General features: G+C 35.1%; 1 protein-coding gene across 1 annotated transcript; it reads left to right on the top strand.

Annotated features, from left to right (window-relative positions):
- The first annotated feature begins 203 nt into the window (after positions 1-203).
- Positions 204-27,247, top strand: LOC131155247 (large ribosomal subunit protein uL14mz). Its single transcript, XM_058108246.1, has 4 exons — positions 204-550; positions 13,407-13,487; positions 21,565-21,656; positions 26,730-27,247. The coding sequence occupies exons 2-4, from the start codon at positions 13,454-13,456 to the stop codon at positions 27,102-27,104; spliced, it is 501 nt and encodes a 166-aa protein (XP_057964229.1). The 5' UTR covers positions 204-550; positions 13,407-13,453; the 3' UTR covers positions 27,105-27,247.
- The last annotated feature ends 477 nt before the right edge of the window (positions 27,248-27,724 follow it).

The raw sequence follows: 27,724 nt of genomic DNA, 5'->3' as shown, positions 1-27,724 counted from the left end.
CAAAGAAATAGTAAATAGAAATTATCAATTAATTATGTGCTAATTATAAATATTTATTTATCAGCTACACGCAATTATAATTATAAGATGTACAACGTTCTCTTACATTGTCATTGATTTTTTATTTTACCAAAATGCTTACAATGAAATAAAATAAAATAAAATAAAATAAAATAAAATGTACATTCTAATATTTTATTTGTATTCATATATTTGATTTTTTCAAAATGGGAGTACTCATTCCCACTAAGGATTTTCTAACCTAAACTAAAAATTGCCCCCAAATTCTGACACTCCCCGTCTCTCCCTCTCTCTATCTCTCTCTCTCTCTCTCTCTCTCTGCACTTTCTCCCATTCCTTTTGCCTCTCTTTTCAGCTTCTCTTCGCGGAGACGAAATTCTGGAAATCTGGTTGGAAGCGGTGCATTTCGGGTGCAGTGAGAAATTAGGGCTTTTCTTTGCTGTGGCTTTGTTCAAGGAGCGTTCTCCCGGCGGTGGTTTCTTCAGTTCGGTGGGGTTTGGGTGCTGCAAGGCGTGTGCTGATTTTTCAGGTGAAGCTTGGAATTAAAATATAATTTTTTTGTTCAGATCTGCGTTGAGGAGTGTGTTTTGGGTTTTCAGTTTAGCAGTGTGTTTTTTTTTCATTCTGGATATGTTTCTGATTCTTTCTCTGTTTATCTCTGTAATTTGAAACTATCACTTCATTTCAGTTTTTTAGTTAGTTAATTGGTCAATGTAATGACTGAATTGGAGGATTCTTGTACTCTTCCATTGCTGACTGTTCTTACTTACTGGTATATTTGTCAAGTACCTACTAGTAGCTTAAGTGAAAGATATTGAGGCACCTTCTATTTAAGTCTTTGCTAGGTTAGCTAGTAAACTCTTTGAACTGCTGTACAGAATATTAGGCTATGATATCACTCTCTTACTATAATTATGACTCATTTGACTTATGCGATGCTCAAGTTTGTGGGCTTGATCACGTGAAGATTGGCTAACTTGGTCGAGAAGAGTTCTCAACAAGTTCCACACAAACCCCTAAAGTACCAGGAGACTTGGGGTTTGTGACACCAAGCACTAGAAGGTGCATGTCACAGGCTGGGGCAAATCCCATCCATAACGACCGTGTCAGGCCTTTTTTTTTTTATTTGATAAAAAAGAAGAAGAAGATATATTAGATAGAGGAAAGAGAAATTACAACCTAGACGAGGACAGGAAGTCCTTCAAAGAAAATTACTAACTAGAACTAACCAAGAATACCCCTCTTTAAACCATTTCCATTGTAGTTTGAGCACTTTATATTATCTAGTTCTCTCTGTCCTTTCCTTGCCTTGCTTTTACAACCATCAAGACGAACTTTGTTTCTTCTAGGATTATATAGTCATAAACTCATTTTATCCATCTAATTTTGTGCTTCTAAATCCTTCCCTAAAATCACCTCCACAGGGGTAGGCAAAATTTCATCCTCACAATGTTGTGTATTATCCATACCACCATCCTGAATAATAGGAATCCCCTTCAAACCTTCTAGTGGAGATTGAGGCACATCTGATTTTTCAACTAAATTAAAAGTGTTGGAACTGGAACTTATAATCATATTGTTCTCGAATTTCATCCAAAAGCAACCCTCTATTACAGGAAAACTCACTAAGGAGTCTGTTGTCATTGTTTGAGAGATCCCCCCATTACTTCTCTTCCAAAAGGTAAGGACCTTTGCATTCCCTCTTGCTAGTTGCAGCCCTCTGAGCATTTGGATCTTCCACAATGCATATATTTCTCTCCTTGAAAACTTTGGTACTGTTCTCCTTATTGGGTTCAGGCCTTGTAGACTCTACGTGGCATAAATTTTGGAAGTGTTGCTTTTTTTCCTTATCAGTTATAGCTAAAAAAACCAAGAGCCTTTGCACCTCTATTTATGGCCTTACATTAAATAATCAAGTGCGCACTATTCAGCCAAAAAAAAAAAAAAAAAAAACAATGCCTAATGCACAAAGCTCTTGTACCATATCAGGGTGGTCCAAGGAGAGCATGATGTATGAGACCATACCTCCACATATGGAGAGGTTATTTCTGTAACCTAAACTCGTGACCTTTTTAAGTTTGGATGTTACACCCTTCCTATTGGGCCAAGGCTCACCTTCAAGTAGCACTAATCAACTCTAAGCCTAAATTTAAAGATTTTAAATTTAAATGACTTGTTTGGAGAATAACTCTTCAGTTCATTGTCAACATTGGGATTAACCATATGATCACATACATGACCGCATTCTTATTTTTTATTCTCTATGTAGTTGCCACACTAATGTGATTCAAGGCGATATTTTTCCTCCTTAACAGGAAAGAATCTCAGGACAAACAAATCTCTCCTGCAAAAATAAATGGGGATCAGTCATCAACACAACACCTAAGTTCAAGACATGCACAAATCTATATCATTAGTCGTTCTATAAATGTTAAATTCTCAAAATGAGGAACTTGCTTATTTTTGAAGAAGATGTCATTAATTCAGACAGAATGATTATATCCAATATTCAGAAAGACTTAAAGGGGTTTGAGTTTATAGCTGTCATTTAGTAGTGTTTTCCCCAGTTGGTGTTGTTTTGTTCTTTTGTATCTTTTGACTTGTGTTGTTTAGGCTATGTTGCCCCTCTATCAATGTTATTGGAGCTTAATTCTTTCTTTAAAAAAAAAACTCGAAAGAGGAATGCAAACTATGGAAAGGTGGACTGTTAACCCTTTAAAATGTACCATAAACAATGAAATGTCGTGCAATTAGGATATATGAAGATGGTTTGCTCTGAAGCAATCAGCACAGCCAACAGTACACACAAGCCTGTCAAAGCTTAACAGTCTGTCCCCATTGTAAAGAAACATTTTGTATGTCCCAATGAAGATTTTTCCTTTTTGTTTGTGTAAAAGAGTTCATGCAACATTGAGATTGAATTGAGCATGCTCAACTCTGAATAAAATTCCAATGTTTGTCAACCAGGTTACTTTTGCACCAATAATTTTGTCAGGGAAAAAAGCGATATTTAAAACGAACTGAAGAGAGCTACTTGGAATTGAAGATGTTTATTCTGAAAAGATAATAAAATCTGATTTAAAAAAAAAAGAAATAATCCATGAATGAACCAAAAATGATGAAACCAAGGATGAAACATCAACAGAAAGTAAACAACTACATAGCAATAGACGAAAATTAACCAACAATACATACTAGAATTAGAATAACAACAGAATGACAAATCAATATGCATAGAAATTGATCCATAAAGAGAAATCGGAATGCAAGGCCTATATAGAGGAATCAAATCTAGAGAGAGGGAGAAATCATTTGCTAGAGAGAGTACACACCTGCAATGAAACTGACGGAGGGAATTGTGGCCAGCACACACAAGAGAGAGCTGCGGAGATGCTGACCCCGCAAGCAATTGCTGTGGAGATTAGAGACTGGGCTAAGAATGAGCCAAGCTGTTCAATCTATTCAGTGTTCGGATCATGGCTTGCCAAGGTTGATTTGCTTAGAAACTCAACCAAGAAGCTCATCAACTAGTGAAGTAAATTTATTAATTTATTGTAAATAGAATTAAAAACTAATTTGTCCATTTACTTCTTAAAAAAGTTCATTAATTAATATATTTTTACGTTATTATATATATTAGTATAGGGCATGCGCATTGCACTTGGTAGCAACACGTTATTTTTGTGAAGATTTAATTTTCATTTCCTTCTAACTTAATTAATCATATTATATGTAATTAAATGTTGTGCATTTCAAGGCCAAAAAAACCTATTTTTTCATGTCATCTAAGTATTAAATTAATTCTCAAAGAGGATTACCTATTACTAGATATGAAGTTTCAAATATTTCAATTATGTCGTCCTAATTTCAATACTAGCATAAGAAATAGTATAAGTAATTCAGTTTTTCAATTGTCTAAGAAGTATTGACTATGATTATATTTTGAAGAAACTTCGTTTTCTAAATGTTAGATAATGGTTGAAGTTTGATTAATCTAACAATGATTAAGTTACAATTGTTATACATGTATCTATCTAATATGAAATTGTGTGATTCTCTATTGAAAAAGCCTTTGTCTATAAGTGTAAAAGACCAAATATTTTTCTCTTACAAATTATATGTTTTATATTCTAACAAATTAACGTACCAAATTGGCCCATTCTAAAAAAAGAAGTTTATGAAAAGGCATCTTCCCCTATTTTTTTTCCCATTGTTTTTTGCTTTATTTTTAAATTTTAAAGGGACAAAAAAGGAGGAGGAAGTGACTATTTTAACCGTCTTCCCTCTTTCTTTGCAAGACCTCATTTCATTGGAAGCAAGGATGCCCTATTTTCCAATTGGGTAACAATCCAAGGAAAAACTCCTTTTGGTTTCACAAATTGGTATAAAGTAGAGACTGCTGTCTTGTAAATTTAGTCTGTACAATTGTAGATCATTTCCATAAAAAAATAGTGGATGCAAATGCATCCCACACCCATTATTTTATTTTGTATTATATGTTCAATAGAGGAATGACTAGCCTTAGGACTATAGTTGGATAGTGTAGGGAATTTCCAATCATAATAGATGAACATCAAGGATCTACTTTGGACCCTTGCTATTTGTGTATCTACTCCAATGATATTGTTGCTCCATACCATTATGGGAAAATATTTGGGGTAAGATATGCACTTCCTTAGGAATGAAAAACAATGTTTTACTTTTGTTTGGATTGTTGGGATTTGGTATTTGGATCTTTTTTGCATTATTGATGGATGGATTTACTAGGAGTATAAAAAATGAGGTTCCATGGTGTTTGGATTGTTGGGATTTGGTGTTTGGATCTTTTTTGTATTATTGATGGATGAATTTACTAAGAGTATAAAAAATGAGGTTCCATGGTGTATGTTGTTTAATTGGTGGAGTAGAATATAAGTAAAAATTATCAAGAGAAACCTTAGAATCTAGAGGTTTTAGGATAAGTTGAAATAAGATAGAATATATGAAATGTAGTTTCAATCATGGTTTGGAGGGATATTGGAGAAAAGATTGAATGGTCAAGAAATTAATAGTATTAGTAGATTTTGATACTATACGAGCTGAAGGAGTAATCGAAGAAATACAGAAAGTTAAAGCAAGTTGAGTAAAATGGATAAGTGCTTTAGGTATGTTGTTTGATCGTGTAATACCCTTAAAATTAAAATGAAGGTTTTATAAGCAACTGTAAGACGAGCTATGCTATATGAATGACAATGATGGGAAACTAAGAAACAACATATTCTAGAAAGTACAAGTTTTCGAAATAAGAATGCTAAGGTCGACGAGTGGTATAATGTAAAAGATAAATTAAGGTGGTAAGTTTTGTATGACACTTGTTGCTGTAACACAGGTCTAATAGTGGATGGAGGAGTGAGCTAGTTATAGTTAAGGGGCGGGGTAGGCCTAAAATAACTTGAAATGAGATAGTGAATAAGGATTTAATAGCCCTTAAATTGTCGGAGCAAATTGCCAAGATTGTGTAAATTGGCGGAAAAGGATTCATGTAGCCGACCCACCTATTGGGACTTAAGGGTTGGTTTGTTGTTGTGCACTTGCATTTTGCAGTTTGTTCTAGTTTTAAAGGCATAGGAGATAAGTTTTGATGTGTTTGGTAAAAGTCCATAAAATTTCATAAATATAAAAGGCTAAATTATGCTTTGCTCCCTTGTGCTTTGCTATTAGTTGTAAAGTTATAATACATGGAAAGAAAAAATTCCAAGGAAGGCAATATTGCCAGGATTGCTAAAGTTCAATGGAGATGGATTCTCTAGTAGGAAGCCAGGACCAGCTGGAATATGAAGGTTTTAAGAGATGAGAGTGGATATGAACTTTGTATATTTTCAATATGGTACAGAAAAACTGAGGGTAATGTAGCAAGCTTTCATTATGTGGTTCATTACAGTGGGTAGGAAAGAGGGGCTTAACCATTGATAGTCACTTGAGTTCTGTATCTCGGGTGACTAAACAGAAAGACTAATATGGAAGCCCAAAGGGACTTTGAATAGAATCAGAAGCAATCTGGGGAAATTTAGTTGGCAATGTAAAGCTCTTGCATGCTTGGGGAGGGAATCACTCTGCAGATGGATTGCCAGAAAAGTGAGTATTTTGGTCTATGTTGTTGGCTTGAATCAATGTTTTAAAAGACTCAATCAAGGCTCGCCTCAAGGCAAGGCATGCCTAAAACGCCTTGAGGCCCAATCCAAAATGCCAAATCCCAAAAAAGCTAGTGCATTACACACTAAGGTTCACGCATTAGTACAAAAGGCACGCCTTTTGTGCCCTTCTAGTTGAGGCTTACGCATTTTGGGCGTATGAATCTCAAGTTAGATTTGGTCAGAAAATTTTAACTGTGTATATATAAAAGGAATTTCATAATATGAATTGATTTCAAAAACTTTTGAACCTCTACCTTTCCAAAATAACTGAGAGTTGTATCTTAGATCTTGAAAATAATTTGAACATTGTAATGTTATAGCTATTTGTTGTCATGATTTATGTAATGAATTAAAGTTAGCAATTTTTGAATGCCCAACAAGGAGTTTACGAATTATATTTATTTTTTAAACTTTTTATTTGTGATTTGTTAATTTTTATTTATTTGTAGAATATATGTAATTTATTTACATATTTTTATCAAAAAATAAAATTCTCAAAAGGCTTATGCCCCAACGCCTTAAGGCTTATGCCTCACCTCTTAAGGGTTAGAACGCCTCGCCTTACGCCTTTGCCTTTTAAAACATTGGCTTGAATAGTGGTATTTTGTGGTAAATGGACAAGTTTTGTTGATCAGTTTGTACACAAAGACTGTAAACTTTTTTGAGCAGGGAATTCCAGTTTTTTGATGATACAAAAATTATGTGGAAGTTGACAAAATGAAACAATATATATATATTTTTAAATTTTCTACTTTTTGTTCTTTTAATTGATAACTTGACAGAGATATAAAAGTATACAACAAGCTGGATTCTGGAAAAGGCCATTGAGCTTAGGTATGTCATGGCTCCAGTTATTTCACTGATCCATGACCGATCATTATTGTAACTGCAGAGGTCAAGGAGGCAGTAACATTTTTTACTGGCTGTTTTCAAATTTATAAAATAAGAAAATAAAAAAAATAAAATTTTTAGTTGGAGTAAATATTGCCAAACCATCTTCCGTGATATAATGGCAGTACATACAATGCAGTTGAAGGAAAAAAAAATCATTTTATTCAAAAAAGCATTCGTTCTTATCACATGTGATGTGACAGAGAACTGTACTATTGTCTGATTTTGTGCACAGTTATATTTGATCTCAAATTCTGACCTCTATTTTACATATACTAATTCTTGGTTCCAAGAATTGATTGTTTTTTTCCTAACATGTATTTTCAGAATTTCTGTTAATTTGGTAGGTAATTAAAGGTGAATAATGCCTTGTAGGGGTTTTTTGGTTACTGAGCCAAGTTGCGTGAATTGCCCAAGTATTTTAGGATTTAAAATGAATGAAAGATGTTATTTGATAGCAGTGATTTGTTGCTTGGAATTCTCAAAAATACTTTTATTTGCCATCTCGTTATGGTTTGTTTAGGTTATTGTTAATGATTTAAATAACCGAATTTACATAAAAAGATTCAGTGGAGTATTTTTTTTCTTGTGCAAAACATTTCTTTCCAAGGATTCTGTCCAACCTAAATGAGGCAGAACTTTTAAAATTGATTTTAGGGGATATCTCTCTTCTAGGTTTGCTGTTTACTTTGATGGGTTTGTTCAAAATGGGAAGTGGAGAATAACCTTGTCAAATCATAGTGAATTGGAATAACTTTCAATTTGCAAGTAGAAAATGTCAGGGTAGAGGGTTTTGTATGACTGGAGGAGAAATCCCAGGATCGTAGCTGGTGGATAAAGATTACTTTATTGGTTGTTAGATGGGTATGCAAGTGTTTGTAGTTGGGTTTATCGAGATTGGAGCAGATCATTTGTTATTGGGGTTTCAGCAGAGGACACTTTAGGTGCGATGAAATCAAATCAGAATGGCAACTTGCTGGAGTTCAGTTTACGGAACAGCAAGGGTTATTGGATCTTTATCCCTGGAGGTTTGGAAGGGGAGGGTTTGTGAAGTTATATGCAAATGTTGCAGGTGATTGTGGGTTTGGAGAAGATGAGCAAAAGTTGTGGCTCAACCTGCAGGGACTCATGATTGATGGAGCTGGAAAAGTAGGTAGCAAATGGTGGTCATGATGTGGTTAATTGTGGAGGTTTCAATCAGTGTATGTTGGAGTGGCAACGGCTGGTGGTTCAGGTGGTTTCAGGGAAGCTGGGGTTTGTGAGGGGAAGGGTGGTGATCATGTGTGCGGCTAAGAGTGGAGTGGGTCAGGCCAGAGATTCTTAATGTGTCAGTACATTTGGCCCAGCTATTGGGAAATAAGCTAGGGACATTAAAGGGAAATTTGGTCCGTTTGCAAACTATGGATGGCAAACATAATTCTTGAGCCAAATGGAGAGGGCATACAGATGAGTACACCTCAAGCCCAGCATATATCACAGCAGATTGGGAATATAGGCAAGGCTTGTGCGTCAGAGGGTTTCAAAAAGGATGGTACAGCAGGTCTGATTTTGGGCGAAGTGTGCAGGTGGAGGAGAAACATATTCATGGTAGGTCTTCTCTGGTGAGATTTGTTAATGTGATTGGGCATTGTGAGCTTTTTGTCTAGTGGGCTTAGAGCAGGGGGAAGGGATGTTTTAAATACGGATGAATTTTCCAGAGGTGTTCCCATGGAGGGTGGATGTCAGACAAAGGTTTCAGGAAAACAGGACGAGCAGATGGAGGTTAATTTTTTTGCTTATCAGGTTGGAGATTGAGCTGTTGATTTAATAACGGTAAGGTGGGGATGATTGGGGTGAGAAAATCTTTGGTTGCAGGAAAGTCAGTAGTACTGCCTATATACTCATCCTGTGCAAAAAGGCATGGAAAAAATGAACTCATGAGTTGAGAGGCAAACCAGTGTGGATGCGAGGGTCAGCACTTAATTGAAAAGATATCGTCATGGCAGTTTTTTACATGGAGGATCTTTTGGATCTTTCGAATGGGTCGAGTAGAGATGCATAAAGAAGGTTCGTGAGGAAAACCTTAGTAAGGACGATGAAACGAGGTGATTTATCTGATAAGGAGTGTGAGCAGGATAGTGATTTTGATTGTGATGGAGGGTAACTTATAGATGAGGTGAACAACTTGGTTTTGAATTGGACTCTGTTGATCTATTGGGTGATTTTTCCTATAAGCTTCCGTCTCTAATGGATGATTTAGAGGGAGTTTCTGTTTTGGAGAATGATGGAAGAGGCGAGGAAAGAGACAAGATTTACCAGACTGAGGCTGGAATTTTTGCCCGTCCCTGGGTCTCACTTTCAAGAATTGCTGGATCAAATGGGTTTACAGTTAGCTGACCCAGAGGGAAGGATCTCCATTTTGGGTGGTGGTAAAAGTAAGGCTAAGAAGGGATAATGGGATTAACCTAATTTGTAGTGCTATATTAACTATGATGGGAAGGGATTGAATAGGAGTTTTCTTAGGTAGCCTCTCTTAAGTTTTTGTGGATGGTGTGCAGTACTGTTTGGCTGATAGAAAAATAAATTTAGTAACTGGAAGGATGTTCGGTTGTGTTTTTTATCTCTCTCTCTCTCTCTCTCTCTCTAGTATTCTTTATTGAGGATTTCTTGTTCTCTGTTGATTTTTGTTTTCTCTCTCTTAACATATTATCTTCTTGTTCTTCTTTTTGATATCTAAAGAAAAGAAAAAGATTCTAATGAATGCCTCTCAAGTTTTTGTGGATGGTTTGCAGTACTGTTTGGTTGATAGAAAAAAGAAATTTAGTAACTGGAAGGATGTTCGGTTGTGTTTTTTATCTCTCTCTCTCTCTCTCTCTCTAGCATTCTTTATTGAGGATTTCTTGTTCCCTGTTGATTTTTGTTTTCTCTCTTTTAACATATTATCTTCTTGTTCTTCTTTTTGATATCTAAAGAAAAGAACAAGATTCTGATGAATCAATAATGCGATACACGGACTGGATTTCAGTAACCAGATTCTAGTTATGTGAGTAGCAAATCTGGCTATATATGCATGCCCCCATTATGTCAACTGATATCTATTTAATGGCGGAGAAGGAACACCACCTGAACTGATTGGCTCATACGTGCATGCACTTATGGCAAATAGTTCAGACATTGCCCATCTATTTGTCAGACCATTATTTTGTTGAGTTTTTTGTTTGCAATAAATTTATTGTATTTAATAAGTTTATATTATTTCTTTGTACATAAGGACATTATGATAAATTTTAGAAAAAAGTTTGATTTCATTCCCCTTGTTTTATTACGTATAACAAACATTGGAATCTAATGTTGTCAGTTTCATGGAAAGTGTTTGAAAAGGGGCTCCTTCGGTTAATTTTGTCTGGTTTTTCATGTTGTGATCTTCTGTTTTTGTTTTTTTTTTGTTTCTTTTTTTCTGTTTTTTGGTGGACTTGTTGTGCTCACATGTGGTACCTTTTTACCCTTTATAACATACTTTATTTTATTTTAGAAAAAAAACATTGGAATCTAATTGTCATTTGTGAGATAAGATGGGTTTAGAGTCGGTTTGTCCTGGTGCTCCCAACATTAAAATTGATAACAAGGTGAAGAATTGTGGTAAGAAAAGGAATTGGCGGAGGGAATTCATAATTTAAGGAGTTCTGTTAATTATGAAGGAGGGGATCCTAAAAGTGGTTTTCTCAATAGGTTCCATTAGTCATTAGATTGTTAGATTGGTTTTCGTTTCTTGTCTTTCTCTGTTTTAAGGAGGACGTATCGTGTTCTTTTTATTTTTATTTTTTAATTTGTACTTCTTTCTTTACTCTCTAATAAAATTCTTTTGTTATTTTAAAAAAATTACCCATTCCGTTACATTTCTATCCTGATTATATTCGTAACTCAATTAGATTCCTACATTGGTTCCATTTTGCCAACCAAGTGAGCTATAAAATTATATTAAATGTAATAGCGATATACCTCACTCGTAAAGGCTTGTTTTAACTAATGAACATTTTGAAAATGATGTTGTTTCATTTTATCCTTGTTAATGAAAAAGGAGTTAATGCCATGCTAAAAAATAAATCAAAAGAAAAAAACAAGTGAAAGTTTTAATTTTTCCAAATTTTCAGTGGCTATAATATTTTCTGATGAAAAACTTTTGGTTTTTTTTATAGGTAAATAAACTCTATTAAGAAAAGAAAGTATATATTAAAAGGGGACAAGAAATACTCCTAGAACAAAATAGAATATCAAAAAGAAATAAGAAAACAAGTATATAAAAGGAAAAATAAAAAGAAATCAGGCTAATAAAGCCTTCTAATCACGCTGGAGATCAGAGGAGCTACAATGTGAAAATAACTAAGAAAAAAACCCAATAAAAAGCAAAAAAGAAATCTTATACAGTTATACCAAATCAAATCAATGGACAAAACACGATCATGAAAAAAATTGAGCATTTTTCTCTAGCCACCCTAAAAAATAGCAAAAACTGCATGCCACCATTATCTCTTTGTATCCTTGTGCCTTCAAAAACCACTAAAAGCAATGAGCAGAAAAGCCTCCAGAGAACTAGGGCCATCATTCTGAAAAAACCAAAAAGTTCATTCCATATCTCCAGGCCACAGTGCAATGAAGAAAGAAACAAGTATATAATACATCACACATACACACAGGGACAAAGCCTTATAAGCATTAGCAACCAGGATTTCGTGGTTATTGGGGCTGAGTCTTTCATGCACAATTCATCGTTATTTATTTATTTGTTTTAATATATACGATTAAGTTTTTACATTATTCATTTATATTCATAGACTATGCATAGCACTGGTTGAAGACAAGATAAGAGAGGGGCTGCTTAGATGGTTTGGGCAGTTAAAATGCAAGCCTAGTAGGGCACTTGTGAGGAGGAGGGAGTGAGTTATCGTTTATGGTATTAAAAGGGATAGAGGTAGACCTAAAACAACCTAGAATGAGGTAGTGAGGAAGGATTTAATAGCTCTAAAGGTAGATCAGGTGAATTGGCAGAAAATAATTTATGTAGCTGACCCCATCTAGTGGGACCTAAGGCTTATTGTTGTTTTTGTTGTTGTATTATAATATCAATCTATCATTAGAGTGGTGTACATTGGGAAAAAAATAAATAAAGCTTTGGTCATTTGAGGCTCTTAAATTAGGAATTGATAGTGGTGTACATAGGAATTGTTGGTGGCTCTTAATAAAAAAATTCAAGCCTCTCAAAACTTATGAAATTAAGATAAAAAATTTTCTGAAAATGTTCAAAAAATCTGGACATCTTGTTTCAAATAAGGAGTTTAATCATAAAAATATCATATCAATATGGGAAAAATAGCATTTGTACCTGAGGAGGCTGGACTACCACCGAGATCTGAGAAGCTCTGTTGGTGTAGGCGGCAGCTCATCTGAGGCTGAAGTGGACTGCGGTGTAGAGATGGGGGAGAGGGTGAGTTGAGAGGCAGAAAGTCACTTGCAAGGGACTGTTTTTCTGCTTCTTCTGTGAATTTACCTCTCTCCCCCCCCCCCCCTCTCTCTCTCTCTCTCTCTCTCAACAATACCTCAAATGTTTCTATTTGGACTTTGACCCTATGCAGCAGGAGGTTGAGTGGGCACAATCGCAAAAGAACCTGCTGCTCTAGCATACTTACAAATCCACAACAGGATTTTTTTTTTCCACTCGAGTGAGGACCAATGGACCATAGTCCACACTTGGGAATTTATTGCTCTGCCCCTGCTTAATAAATTCTTGTCTGCAATAGATTGTTGGTGTTAACTCTATTAAGGATAGCAAGCCACAGAAAGCCTTAAATTTTGGGAGGAATCTTTGCTTTCCCCAAATGATTGACAAGAGGAAATGAATGTGTCAAATGAATCAGATAAGAATAAGAAGATTTACAAAAGAATACACCAGAAGCCTCCGACAGCCGCAAACTATAGTAATAATGAAATAGCCCCAACAAACTGAGAAGCTAAGAAACCTCCATCATTGACATTTCTTTGAATTTGAAGCTGGCATAAAACACTACCATAATCTATAATCAAAAAGAAAGAATTTGGCGCATCATGATGAAAGGTTAGGCGGAAAACTGACAGAAAATCAATACTTCCCTAGCTAATGATCCTCCCGAAGCAAACACGACTGCCATCTCACACTTTATGACTTTTTCCTTTCTTATCCTCTTCTTTGTTTTAATGTTCAGACCCTAGATTTACTGCAAATTTTAATATGTGTCCTTGTATGCTTTTTCGGCACTTATGATTGAAGAGATTATATAACTCATAAATTTTTAAATCTTGCATTGGCAGGGAGAGCAAGGAGCTTGTTAGTCTAGGTCAGCACATAAAGTTCCAAAATGGCTGCATGTTTTGCTTCTAAATGTTCTCATGGTATGTGATTTTTATTGGTTTTAAGTGGTGATGGGGTGTTCTCTGAAGTTCTTTCACAGTTTAAAATGTCTCCTAATATTGGCCTGTCATTTTCCTCTGTGGTTCAAGTAATGACCATCTGATGCAAGCATTTTATGCTGTATCATTATCTCCAAGGTGTTGATATTGACTTAAGGCTTGGTTGTTTGTTGTTGTTGGTTGTGATGGAGATGACCTCTGCAGCACCTTCGGTGCTTATATTGTAGCTATAGATCTGGAAACTAGAATTTTTGTATTTCTCTTGTAAATCCTCTATTTGCATCAAAATAGGTCATTTCATTTTTTGCTCTTTTCAATATATTTTGGAGAGCTGAAGTTCCTTCAAAGGCTTTTCTCCAACAGAATTCGAGGCTGTTTAATCCTTATTCGCTATCTCATTTCAAGTTATTTTAGGTCTATCCTTACCCTTTCCACTTCCTCTCACAGTAATTAACTCACTCTTCATTGGTGCAATATTTGGCCTATGTTGCAGATGCCCAAACCATATGAGCTGCCGTTCTTCTATTTTATCTTCTACATGAGCTACACCTAACTTATTGAGAATATGTTTTTTCCTTAATTTATCTTTTAAAGTTATACAACTCATCAACTTTAGCATTCTCATTTCAGGAACTTGTACTATGATATGTTATTTCTTATTTGCCTAACATTTTGATCCATTTAGCATAGCTGGTCTTACAACCATCCTATTGAACTTTCCTTCTAATTTTAAGGGTATTATACGATCACACAACAAGCCTAAAGCACTTCTCCATTTTACCTAACCTGTTTTAATTCTATGCATTACATCTTCTTTAGTTTTCATCTTCAACTTGCATAATAGATCCAAGGTATTGAAATCTACTAGTGCTATTAATTTCTTGACCATTGAGTTTAATATTTTCTTCAATTTTCCTCCTACTATGACTGAAAATAATGTTTCATATATTTTGTCTTAGTTCTACTTATCCTAAAACCTTTAGATTCAAAAGCTTCTCTCAATAATTCTAACTTAGATTTTACTCCATTCCTATTTTCATCAATCAAGACAATATCATCTTCAAAAAACATACACCATGGAACCTCATTTTGGATACTTTTAGTAAGTTCATCCATCACTAGTGCAAAAAGATAAGGGCTCAAAGCAAATCATTGATGTACGCCTATAGTGATTGGAAATTCCTTCAACTCCTCACCTATAATCTAATACTAGTCATTACTCCATTGTACATATCCTTAATGACAATATACCTACTACATATTCTAAACCCCACCATAGATCTTCTCGAGGCACCCTATCATACGCTTTCTCTAAGTTAATAAAAATTTTATGCTAATCCCTCTTTTTTTCCCTAAACATTTTCATTAATTTTCTTGAAAGATATGTATTTTCTGTAATAGATCTCCCAGACATAAAACCAAATTGATTTTTTAAGACCCTCATTTCTAACCTTGATCTTTATTTAATTACCCTTCCCATAGTTTCATTGTGTGATAGGTTTAATTCCACGATAGTTACTACAATTTTGGATATCTCCTTTATTTATGTATATGGTTATCAAGTGCTTTTCCTCCATTTGTTTAACATTTTCTTAGTTTTTATTTATTTATTTTTGATCAAAAGTATATATGAAAAGGGCATCCAGGGGATGCCAATCCGAAATACAAGAAATCAACCAACTTGAAGGGTGTCATAGAAATAAAAAATTACATTAAGCTTATTTACAACAAGTTCACTGTGCCAACTAGTAACTGTAGTAAATCACTGCTCTTTGCTGAACTGAAGTGTCGAGATTGAATTTTTGAATATTTTTCTATTCCTCTCTTTCCAAACACACTAAAAAAATGCGAGAGGAATGAGAGACAAAGCCTTCCTCTTTTCCTTTGTTGCCCAAATCCTTCTTTGGGCCTAGGCATTTTCTTAGATTTTATAATTTTGTAAAATAAATTAGTTAATCATATAATTCCATTATCACCTAGGCATTTCTAAACTTCAGTTGGGATGTAATTTTGGTCCTATAGATTTTCCACTTTCCATCTTTTTAAATGCAAACTTAACTTCATTAACTTTAAGTTTGTGAATAAACTTCATTTTTTTAGCCTTTAGCTTATTTGTCAATTTTAAGTTTTAAGTCTTCTGCTTGGTTATCATTAAATAGCTTAAAAAAGTAATTTCGCCATCTTTCCTTTATGTCTTCTTCCTTAACCAAGACAATACCATCCTCACTTTTTAGTTTTTATACATTTTACATTACCTAAGTCCTTGCTCTTTCTTTCTCTAGCTCTAACAAGTTTAAAGATGTCTTTTTCCACTTCTTTTGTATCTAATTTAGCAAACAAATAATAATATGATCTATGTTTAGCTTTAGTAACGACCCTTTTTTACATCTTTTCTTGCCATTTTATACTTTTCAAAGTTTTCCAAGTTTCTATATTTTTGCCATGTTTTATACCAAATTCTTTTTGTTTTTAGGATTTTTGGACATCTTGATCCAACCATCTCCATTGTCCAATCACCATCTTTGATCATTTTATTTTTAAATTTTATTATATTTTCTCCCTTTAGGTCCACCATCTATTTCTCTTGCATTGATCCATATTACCTTTCTCTTCCATTTTTTAACACATATATCTAACAATAAAACTCTATGTTGTGTTGTTTAGCTTTCACTTGGAATAACTTTACAATCCTTGGATGAAATAAACTATTTATCTTCCTACTTAAGAAAAACCTATTTGACTTTTATTTGTCCACTCTTGAAGATTATTTAGTGTTCTTCTCTCTTCTTAAAGAAGATATTCATTGTAATAGGGTCATATGACATGATGAAGTCTAAAATCATATCCCCCGACCCATTTTGATTTCCATATCCATGTCCTTCACGTATCCTCTCATACTTTTATTATCCATTTCAATACATCCATTCAAATAACCTCCTATGAATATTTTCTAGTCCCTGATGTCCCTTGTTTAATACTTGCAATCTGTATCTTCCCAAAATTATCGTTTGAGGTTTTCTGCTAAGCCTATTTAAGGGGCATAAGCACTTATGACATTTATTATCTCTTGGCCATAAACCATCTTGATTTTTATGATTATATCCTCTACGTTTTTGACATCTATACAACACTATTTTTTAAGTCTTTGTGTACAATGATTCTTACCCCATTCTTATGTTTTTGTTTTTTTTTGTTTTTTTCTAGTGTATCAAAGTTTGAATCCTATTTTTTCAATTTCTCTAGCTTTCTCCCCTACCCACTTAGTTTCTTGAAGGTAGGTTACATTAAATTTTCTTCTAATCATTGTGTCCACTATCTTCATGCTTTTATCTGTAAAGTGTCCGTATATTCAAAATTTCTAATCTAATCAGTCTTTTGAACTAATTTCTTTACCTGGCGATGTCCAGAAATAGTTAACATATGATTAAAAATCATTGAATATAATTCCCAAGCTTAACATATAATTCCTAACTTTCTAAGCCTACACGAGAAATAATGTGCCGAATGGGCAGCCTAAGTGCAGTGGCAGCATGCAGCCCTCTGCCACATTTTGATGACATTTTAAGCTTAGATCAATTTTTGAATGCATTTTGGGATTGATATGTATTGTCAAAAGGTTAAGACTTTCTTGTGTATGAGTAGCTGCATAAATGCATGCCACATGTCACATATGGCATGAGCAGGCATATAGTACAGTTTCCTTTGTAGAAACCCACCATGCACCACTGATTCTGCCTCTACTTAAGGGATGTCCCTTTTCCCCTCTTTATTCAGTGTGCAACAATATATTTCATGGTTGAAAATATTTATAGTTTCCTAGTTAAGCTGTCAAAGGTAAGATGCAATTTGAGAAAGCATGATTCTCAGTGGAATTGAAGGATTCTTATGCGATGCTAGTTAGTCAAGATATCTCTTTATAGGCTTTTTTTTTTTTAACTTGTCTTATGTTGTATATTGGTTTTTTTAATCAACTTTATTCATACATGGAGTCTAAGGTATTGTATCTAGTGTCTAAAATTTTAATGAGGAAAAATGAGCCATTTGTTGCAGGTGGGTAGAATTGGCCATACAACGACAACAACAAACCAAGCCTTAAGTCCCACTAGGTGGGGTCAGTTACATTAATCATTTTCTGCCAATTTATGTGATCATAGACAATTTCTTTCGACCAATTCAAGGCTATTAAATATCTTACTTATTATCTCTTTTCAAGTTATTTTATGTCTACCTCCACCTCTTCTACTGCTCCTCATAGTAACTAACTCACTCTTCCTCATTAGTGCACTATGTGGCCTACATTACAAGTGTCCAAACCATCTAAGTCGTCTCTCCCCTATCTTATCTTTTACAGGAGCTATACCTAACTTACGCAAATCTGTTCATTCCTTAATTTATCTTTTAACATTATACTACTCATCCATCTTAGCATTCTCATCTAGGTAACTTTTACTTTTTGGATACGCTGTTTCTCAATCACCTAACATTTTGATCCATACAACATAGCTAGTCTTACAACCATTTTTAAAACTTCCCTTTTAATTTTAAGGGAATTCTATGATCACACAACACACTCAAGCACTTCTCCATTTTATCCAACTTGCTTTAACTCTATCCCCTACATCTTCTTCAATTTATCCTTCAACTTGAATAATAGATCTAAAATATTGAAATCTGCTAGTGCTATTGAATTCTTCATCATCAAGTTTAACTTTGTCACTAATATTTCTCTTACTATGACTAAACTTATATTTCATATATTTTGTCTTATTTCTACTTATCCTAAATCCTCTAGATTCTAAAGTTTCTCTCCATAATTCTAACTCATATTCTATTCCATCCCTAGTTTCATCAGACAATATCATCTTTAAACAACATACACCATGAGACTTCACTTTGGATACTTCTAGTTAGTTCATTCATTACTAAAGAAAAAAGAATAGGGCTCAGAGCAAATCCTTGATGTACACCTATTGTGATTGGAAATTCCCTAGTCTCTTTACCTATAGTCCGAACGCTAGTCATTACTCCACTGTACATATGCTTAATGACATAAATGTACTTACTATGTACATTTTTTTTTTTTTCCTAAAACCCAGCATAAAACTTTCCTAGGTCCCTATCATATGCTTTTTTTAAACCAATAAATACCATATGCAAATCTCTCTTCTTTTCCCTAAATTTTTCCTATAATCTTCTTAAAAGTTATATAGCTTTTGTATAGATATCCTAGGCATAAAACCAAATTGATTTTCTAAGACCTTCATTTCTAATCTTAATCTTTGTTCAACTACTCTTTCCCATAGTTTCATTATATGACTCATAAGTTTTATTCCATGATAGTTATTACAATTTTGAATATCTCCTTTATTTTTGTATATTAAAGTGCTTTTCCTCCATTCATTTGACATTTTTTATAATTTTAATAATTATGTTAAATAAATTAGTTAACCATATAATTCGGTTATCTTCTATGCATTTCCAAACTTCAATTGGGATATTATCCGATCCTATAGCTTTTCCATTTTTAATCTTTTTTAGTGTAACTTTATTAACTCTAGTTTTGTGAATAAATTTCATATTTTTAGCCTTTTCTTCATTTGTCAATTTTAAGTTTAAGCTTTCTACTTGGTTTTCATTAAATAACTTACTAAAGTAACTTCATGATCTTTCTTTTATGTCTTCTTACTTAACCAAGACAATATCATCCTCACTTTCTATGCATTTTACATTACTAAGTCCTTGCTCCTCTTTTCTTTAGCTCTAGCAAGTTTAAATATGTCTCTTTCCCTTTCTTTTGTATCTAATCTAGCATACAAGTTATTAAATGATCTATGTTTAGCTTCATTGACAACTTTTTTACATCTTTTCTTGTCTCTTTATACTTTTCAAAGTTTTCCACATTTCTCCATTTGTGCCATGTTTTATACCAAATTCTTTTTGTCTTTACAACTTTTTGGGCATCTTGATCCCACCACAAACTTTCTTTGCTATCCGAAAATCTTTCTCTTGATTCACCTAAAATCTCTTTTTCTATCTTTTTAATAGAGCTAGCTATCTTACTCCAAAGGGTGTTTGTGTCTACACCATCCTCTATAGTCCAATCACCATATTTGATCATTTTATCTTTAAATGTTATTCTATTTTCCTCCTTTAGCTTTTGCCACCTAGTTCTCTTGCACCAATTTATTTTATCCTCTCTTCCATTTAAATACATATATCTAACACTAAAACTCTATGTTGTGTGGTTAAACTTTCACCTGGGACAACTTTACAATCCTTACATGATAAATGATCTACCCTCCTAGTTAAGAAAAAATATATTTAACTTTTATGTTATCCACTTTTGAAGTTTATTAAGTGTTCTTCTCTCTTCTTAAAAAAAATATTCATTGTAATAAAATCTTATGACATGACGAAGTCTAAGATCATCTCTCTAGACTCATTTTTGTCTCCATATCCTTACCCTCCACTTATCCTCTCATAACTTTTATTATTCTTTCCAACGTGTTCATTCAAATTTGCTCCAATGAATATTTTCTCAGTCCTAGATATCCTTTGTGTAATACTATCCATTTCTTCCCAAAATTATCTCTTAAGGTTTTTTGCTAAGTTTACTTGAGGTGCATAAGCACTAATGACATTTGTTATCTCTTGGCCTAAGACCATCTTAATACTTATAATTGTATCCCCTACTTTTTGTCATCTACAATTCTATCTTTTAAGTTTTTGCCTACATTAATTCCTACCCATTCTTATGTTTTTCTTTTCCAATGTACCAAAGCTTGAATCCTTATTTTTCAATTTCTCTAGCTTTCTCATCCACCCACTTTGTATTTTGAAGACAATTTAGATTATTTTTTCTTCTAATTATTGTGTCACAATTTCCATGCTTTTACCCAAAGGTGTCCCTATATTCTAAGTTGCTGATCTAATCATAGTCTGTTGAACTAACTTGTTTACCCGCCCATGTCTAGAATGATGTGGGAACCTTCACATATTTGACACCATACCAGGGCGCCAACATGGCCTGTCTCTTCGGGGTGACAACGTAGCCCACCTTGCTCCCTTTTCGCTACACTTGGGTGGTATAAGTGCAACACATTGCTCGTAGGGGATGCCCCCCGTTAAGGATGCATATCATAGTGATTTGACTAGTTTTACACTGGTTGTTAGCTACCTAACGCAACCCTCCTCGTTAACCTGGGCTTGGGTAAATCATATGATGTGCTTTCGATATTTTAATTTTATGATGGGTTTTGACTTTTAAAAACTTTGACCATACCAAATCATTGTAGCTTATGCATAGGATGCTGAATCAGTGATTCGACAGTCAACCTTTTTCGGGTGCACAAGTTTAATCAATGTGTACTAATTAATTGTTGAATATTGGAAGTAGACAGTTTTCTTTGATAAGAATGTGTTGGTTTGTTTGAAGTTCTTGTTCCTAGATTATGATGTTTGATAGCTATTTTAATTTCTATTTTCTGATTCTGCAAAATACATCATTGTTGAGTATTCATTGACTAATTATTTCATGGCATGCACATATGCCATATGTATGTGGAATGTCTCACAATTCACAACAGAGATTCAGATGTTAAAACATTGTCAATTTAACAACCTTAGCTACTTGGAAAAGAGTATTGTGTTTTCCAAGATTGTTGATGTTAAGAAGCCACACTTTTGAGAGAGTGCACTGGGTGTGAAAAGTGAAAGCTAGAACACCTCCATGTGGAGCAAGCCAGTAAAGTTTGCGACTTTAGAAGCCATGATTGATCATGTGCCTGCTGTCTTTAGTTCTTTAATTAATTTATGTGAAATTGCGTTGATATTAGAGATTTTGAATTCCTTGAGCAGTGATATAGTGCTTTTTAGGGCATGTGACGTTTGATTTGTCCAGATTGTGCATTGTTATACTAGAGCGTGGATGAACTTTACATAATCCTATTTTGTCATATTTCATCTAACAGAAAATTGCGTTAATTATTTTAGCTTTTGTTCTATGCTGGTATATTTGCTGGTCGATTGACTATTTCAATGTGTGGGACAATAAAAATAGTGGGACGTTCTTTATTGGGGGGCCTTGGCAATAATGCTTATGGTTTATGGAGCACAATGCAGGAGACAACATGCAGCAATACCTTTTGTCAGGTTTGTGTGTTTCTTTAGTTAATGATTTTATGCTTAATGTTTCTTGCAATTTTCATTCCCTTGCAGAACCTATTGAATGCTGTTCTTAGTTTGTACTGTCAATGGTGGATCCTTTTTTTTTTTTTTTTAAATATAAAATTTGGAGGAGATGGCATTTAATCTGATAATGGAAAGAACAATAAAAGTTGATGTACCCCAAATATGGTAGCAAGTGGAAAAAATAGTACTTACACAATTTCAAACCAACCCAAACTTTATGGAGATGAAAATCTCCTTCTTGGCCTAGTATTCTGCCTTGATCTATGAATCTATGAAAATGTGGCATGTAATGAATTGGATATGACAGTCACATTATTATGTAAAGAGCACCATTGTTCACTGTTATCAATATCAATTAACACAGATTGGAATTAAGTGATGAGATAGTAATTCACAAATATATACTTTTTCCTCATGCATTTTCTTTTTTAATCTCCTGAGTACGCTGCTACCTGAGTATTTACCAGTTGACCCACTGTTCTCTCTTAGGAAGCGCTAACACTCCAAAATCCCTTGAACGTGTTGGACACAGGCACCCTACTGGCAAGGCAGGACATGTATCTGAGCCTTGTTGGAAAATAAATTATTTTAATTTTTGAAAGACGAATCCTAGGCATTATCTATACACTATCATACACATTTGGGACACTGCTGTCCCTTCTAGATTTTCATGCTTTTTGTTGCTTGATTTGTATTTGTTGTTGGAACAGTCTCTTTTTTCATGTTTTGATTTATGTTGTGTTATGCATTTGATGACACTTCGATGAACATCTAATGTGAAATATGGAGTATAAAATGCGTATGCAAATATTTTATGTTCAAATAAGAAAAAGCCAAAACTAAATGACTATATATGTATGTATAAAATTAATTATTTAAATAATATATAAAATTAATTAATTAATTGATGTATTCCTTTCATTTCATGTTCCAATTTTTTCTAAAACCATATTCTCCATCGAGAATTCAGCTTTCGACCACCGTGGAAATCAAAACGTTGATAAATTTCCATCTTTAAAAAAATCCTTTTAGGTTCCATGAACCATCCAAAATTTATTGAAATCTCAAAATTTCAGATAAATTTATTAAAATTTTGACTATGATACAAAATTTCTTTAAAATTGAAATTGAGATTCAGAGCTCAAATTGAAAGTTTTGTGTCAATAAAATTTCCCTTTTCTTTTTTGAAAATAAAGATTACTCCCGCAATGAATAAAAGCTTTAACATGTTTGAAGTTCTATGCCAAACTGTTCTTAGATGTTAGCTACAGCATTTGTTTCAACCTTCCATGTTTAATTATTTTTATTTGTTTAATTACTAATGTTTAACTAATATAGATTATTCCCTCAATAATATGAATAAAAACTTTCGAACTGTTGAAGTTTTATGCAAAACTGTTCTTAGATGTTAGTTACAGAATTTGTTTCAGCAGTAGTTATTTGTGTTTGTGTAATGAAAAATATTTAACTGAGAAATCCTTTCCCTTCCATGACCTCTCTCTCCCTCTCCTTGGTTTAGTGTGTTTCTATGGCTCTGCAGGTCATGAAAGAAGAAATTCACAGACGATCAGTCCAGACCAAAGGGAAAACCTTCGATCTGAGGCCGGATAGAGTGGGAAAGGGTGAGTTTCTTTTTTGTGCTGGAGTGGGACCCTAAAATAGTTGGTGGATGAGACTATCTTTATCATTGGTGAAGTGGGTCCTGGAGGGTTTGTCGGTGTTTGGAAGGTTGGGTTGGGGATGGAGAAGCTTTTGGATCAGTAGCGTTGCGTTTTAGTCAGTGATTTGATCAATGACAGTGGGGAAATTTTTGGAGTTAGGGTTGGGTTGGAAAGGTAAGTGTTTTTCAGTTTTTGTCTTCAGAGGATCTAAAGGAAATGGATGGTCAGGATTTGTGCAGGATTTTTGTGCAATGACCAAGGAATTTGGTGCGATGGTTTCTGTTAATGGTAAGGGGCTACAAAACACTAATTGCTCGTGGAGCAAGGTGGTGACAACATGAAGCAGCGATGTAGGTTGTGCTTCTGCTGTCAATTCTGCTATGCATCAAGATGTGACTGGGGTTTCATTGAAGGATGGTCGGGTGGAGAAGTTGGAGTGGAACGGGCATGGCTGTGTGAAGAATGGGGATGGGGCCTGCAAATCCAAGGGGAATGGAGTGGGTTTGGAATGGGTTAGGTCAGTATTATTAATATCCCACTAAATCTGTGCCAGCTTTTGGGCAGTCTTGAATCAGATCTAGCTTATAAAAATGGACCTCCAACTTAAGCTCAAAATCTAAACTGCAGCAGGTCCATTTTATATCTCAGAGTGAGCATGTTGGACCTGGTAGCAATCAAGGAAAATTGTTATAAGCCCCCTCTTCTAGAGGGATTATCTAGAAAGCGAGCCATTTTGAATACATTCAGACAGAAAGCTGACATAGATATTATGGGTAAACAAGCAAAGGGGGAATTGGGAGGCACAAATTGTTCCTGCATGGCTCACTTCATCTCATCCCACATTGTAATCTCACCAAATCTCCTTCTAAAGATTTCCCGTTGTGTAATCTATCAAATTCTAGTAGAGTTCCCTTCAATTTTGATTCAGAAAAGTACAACTTTCTAGCTTCATTCATGTCATGCCATCAGAAATAGTACTCCAAAGAATACACCCAATCATCAAATTCATCAGGAGAACCATAACCATTAAAATCAGAGACTTCTAGTTTAATTCCTTTACTCTAATGATTATTTCGGCCTCCACGCAACTCAAAAAGCATGAGGGACAATAGCTGTTCCACCATCTTGTTTGGTAGGTAATTCTATGAGCCTTTTACCTAATGCTGCAACTTCTGTTGTTAGCCATTTCAAAGCACCAGTAATAGTCTCCAAAGCATTTTCCGTATTTTGTACCCTACCGGATAATAACTCCACCTTTGCAGACAATTGAACATTGGTCACCATGATGCACTTATATGAAGCAAATCACAAACTTCATTTTCAATTATTTAAGAACAATCTTCAAGTGCCTTTAATCTTGAGTATCACGCAAAAATGAAACAAATTCACTAGAGAAACTCAATAGCAGCAATAAAACCTGACTTTTAATGCTGGCAATGACAATTTCTATGATTTCGTGCCAAATTATTGTGCTTGCTTACACAATTTCAAGTTAGGAACCAAAATATCCTGCTGCAAATCAAAATATCATGAGAAAACACCAATTTCTTGTGGCTGGGAACCAATTTCTCGTGATTCTGGCTACAGGAGGGAAGTCTGGCGGAATGCCACTTGCAGTCTCTAGTGTGTGGGGCGTGTGGACCGCCGAAAATGGTGCTCCAGTGATGAATTTCCAGGCCAGGGTAGATCAGGGGTTGAGGAATACATGGTGGCTGTTTGTCAAAATCACTCCAGAAATGGTGGATTTTGAAGCGGTTGGCGGCTGGAGAAGTTTGGCCCGCGCATGGGGGTCCTCCAGTGGTCAGACGACGATGGAACTTTGAGGGGAAGGGTTTCAGTGGGTTCTGTTTTTGGTGGCGTGGGTGGTGTTGCAGGACGGTGGCTGGAAGGTGGTGTTTGAGGAAATGGGGACACGGGTGGAATTTTCTGAAAAGTTCTGAAACTGCAGAACTGCTTTCGGTTTTTTTTTTTTTTTTAACTGAAATTTCAGAAAGGAAATGATGATATGAGAGAGTAACAGAGAAGAAGAGATTAATGGAGAGATTGGAAGATGAAGAAGAAGAAAAGAGGAAGAAGATGGAAGGAACAGAGGGATTGATTGCTGGACAGGGACTGCTGCAAGTAGAGGAGATGGCAACAGAATTTAGAAATCAGAGTGTTGATAGAATTATGGCAGAGAATTAAGAGAAGAAGAAGAAGAAGAAGAAGAAGAGAAGGAGAAGAGAAATAGGCAAGAAGAAGAGGGCAGACTGCTGCTGGGCAGCAGGGAATTATGGACACAACAGGTGGTCAGAAATAGAGGAGGAGGAAGAAGAGAAGGGAGAAGAGGGGAAGAGTAAAGGAGAAGAGTGAGGGAGAATAGGTGGACTGAAATGAAAGAATGGAGATCGGGCTTTGATACCAAATGATGCAGGGGCAGCATCAAGGTTCTGCAGCCATGGAGAAATTAGAAGAGTAGGGGAAGGGAGGAGAGAGGAGATACCATGGGGAAAGTCAAGTTCACTTCAATTCAAAATCATCAACTGCCTACAACATGAATTTCACACACTATTTATAGGAAAGCCTCTAAACATATGAAATTACACACATACTCCCTAAAACTACATTACATTACAAACATACCCCTAGAATACACAATTACTGCAAACAAGCCCCCAACATAAATAATCTTAATACAAGTAACTACGCACATATACTTAAACAACTAAATAGCCAAGCACATTTAGGTTTTGGACCCAATAAACCATTCACCCTATTTTTGACATAGGCCTCCTGACTGGGTTGAAATGATCCATCCAAATAGCCGCTTCTCGTCCTACATCAATTACTTCGGAGCAAAAGGGTTTCCTATTTTCTGTTTAAAAATCTTTTTTATTCAACCCAGGAGTTGCAAGTGTCTGCTAATTGAGGCTTATTCCTTGTAGCTAACTGAGTTTCTTGAGAGCCTGTATTCCTGGACTTTTGGTCGTCTATGGTGGGTAAAGATAAACTTTAATGAACATAGTCATTTAATTGAGTCTGATTTAATTGCTAGCTAGTGATATTGAGCTCATGGACAATTGCAGATTTAAAGGTTTTACTTATTTATTTATTTAAGGAGGGGGGGGGGGGGAATCAATTGTTGAAAATGCTTGTGACAATTTGCAATATTGGTATTCTTTAATGAACATGACAAAGCATGAGGCATAATCATTGAGAATCTGCTCCATTAAACTTTGATCGTCAACTAACAAAACTATTGGACTTTGGTGCACTTGGACCATTCTCTTTTTCTGTTTTTTATTTTTTGGCTGTTTTAGTTTCTTAAAGCCCCACCTTGTATAATTGCTGCATCTAGATGGTTGCCTAATGTTAACGTGCGCTTCTAGTGCAGCTAAGAACTTTTGTACAGATGGGAACCAATCTCAAAGTTGTGGACAACTCAGGGGCGAAACGAGTGAAGTGCATACAAGTTTTGAAGGGGAGGAAAAAAGGCGCCAGATTGGGTGATACAGTGGTTGGATCGGTGAAGGAAGCCCAGCCGAATGGGAAAGTGAAGAAAGGACAGGTGGTATATGGTGTGGTTGTGCGTGCTGCCATGCAGCGGCTTCGCCGTGATGGGAGTGAGGTCAAGTTTGACGACAATGCTGTAGTACTCATAAACAAGCAGGGTGAACCTGTTGGGACCCGAGTTTTTGGCCCAGTCCCCCACGAGTTGAGGAAGAAAAATCACATCAAAATCCTGTCCTTGGCTGAGCATATTGCCTGAGTTGTAGCATTTTGTTTTGGGACCATGAATGGTTCTTTTGCTTTCAAAACATTTCCATTGTATTTTTTTTGAGGAAAAATGAGCTTGCTTGGATTCTTTTGGGAGCTGAAATGAAAATACACAAGAATAGAATGTTGAGTCCAGCTTGATGCTTCATGCACATGCCTGCAAGAGCTATACATACGGTAGAGATTGGGATATTGGTTGGGATTGATTTGCAAGGATTCCGCTCATGATTTCCTTGGGCAAATATTATGATGCAGCCATGGTCTTGGAGCCATCATTAAAACCTCAATAGATTTGAAACCTTGAAATCCTTTAAATTTTTTTGAAGGACAATCAGTGCACAACACAAAAAAATAGGTTTGTTTAACGTTTCAACTCAGCAAAATACCCTGAGAAAATGCTTAGGAAAAAAGTGTAGATCAACAGGTATGTTTAGAAAAATGGCATAAAGAAGAGATCAAAAAGTGGGCATGGACTAAAATTAGAAGGGCAGTGATGAATGTGCTAATTTTACCACTGCAGAAGTTAGTTCACATCCTTGACCCGGTGTAGGCTGTGGTTGTGTTTTCTGCAGGGTGGAAGCAAGCGGAGATGGTTTCACATTACAGGCCCTC

This window comes from Malania oleifera, chromosome 5, assembly GCF_029873635.1.
Source record: "Malania oleifera isolate guangnan ecotype guangnan chromosome 5, ASM2987363v1, whole genome shotgun sequence".
Lineage (NCBI taxonomy): Eukaryota > Viridiplantae > Streptophyta > Magnoliopsida > Santalales > Ximeniaceae > Malania > Malania oleifera.
This window is presented reverse-complemented; position numbering and strand designations above follow the sequence as displayed.

Excerpts from the sequence above, each read along its gene's own strand:
- LOC131155247 (XM_058108246.1), top strand. The coding sequence starts at position 13,454 with ATGGCTGCATGTTTTGCTTCTAAATGTTCTCATG. Across the intron at positions 13,488-21,564 it reads TGCTTCTAAATGTTCTCATG|TGGGACGTTCTTTATTGGGG; the intron begins GTATGTGATTTT and ends CAATAAAAATAG. Across the intron at positions 21,657-26,729 it reads GCAGCAATACCTTTTGTCAG|CTAAGAACTTTTGTACAGAT; the intron begins GTTTGTGTGTTT and ends CTTCTAGTGCAG.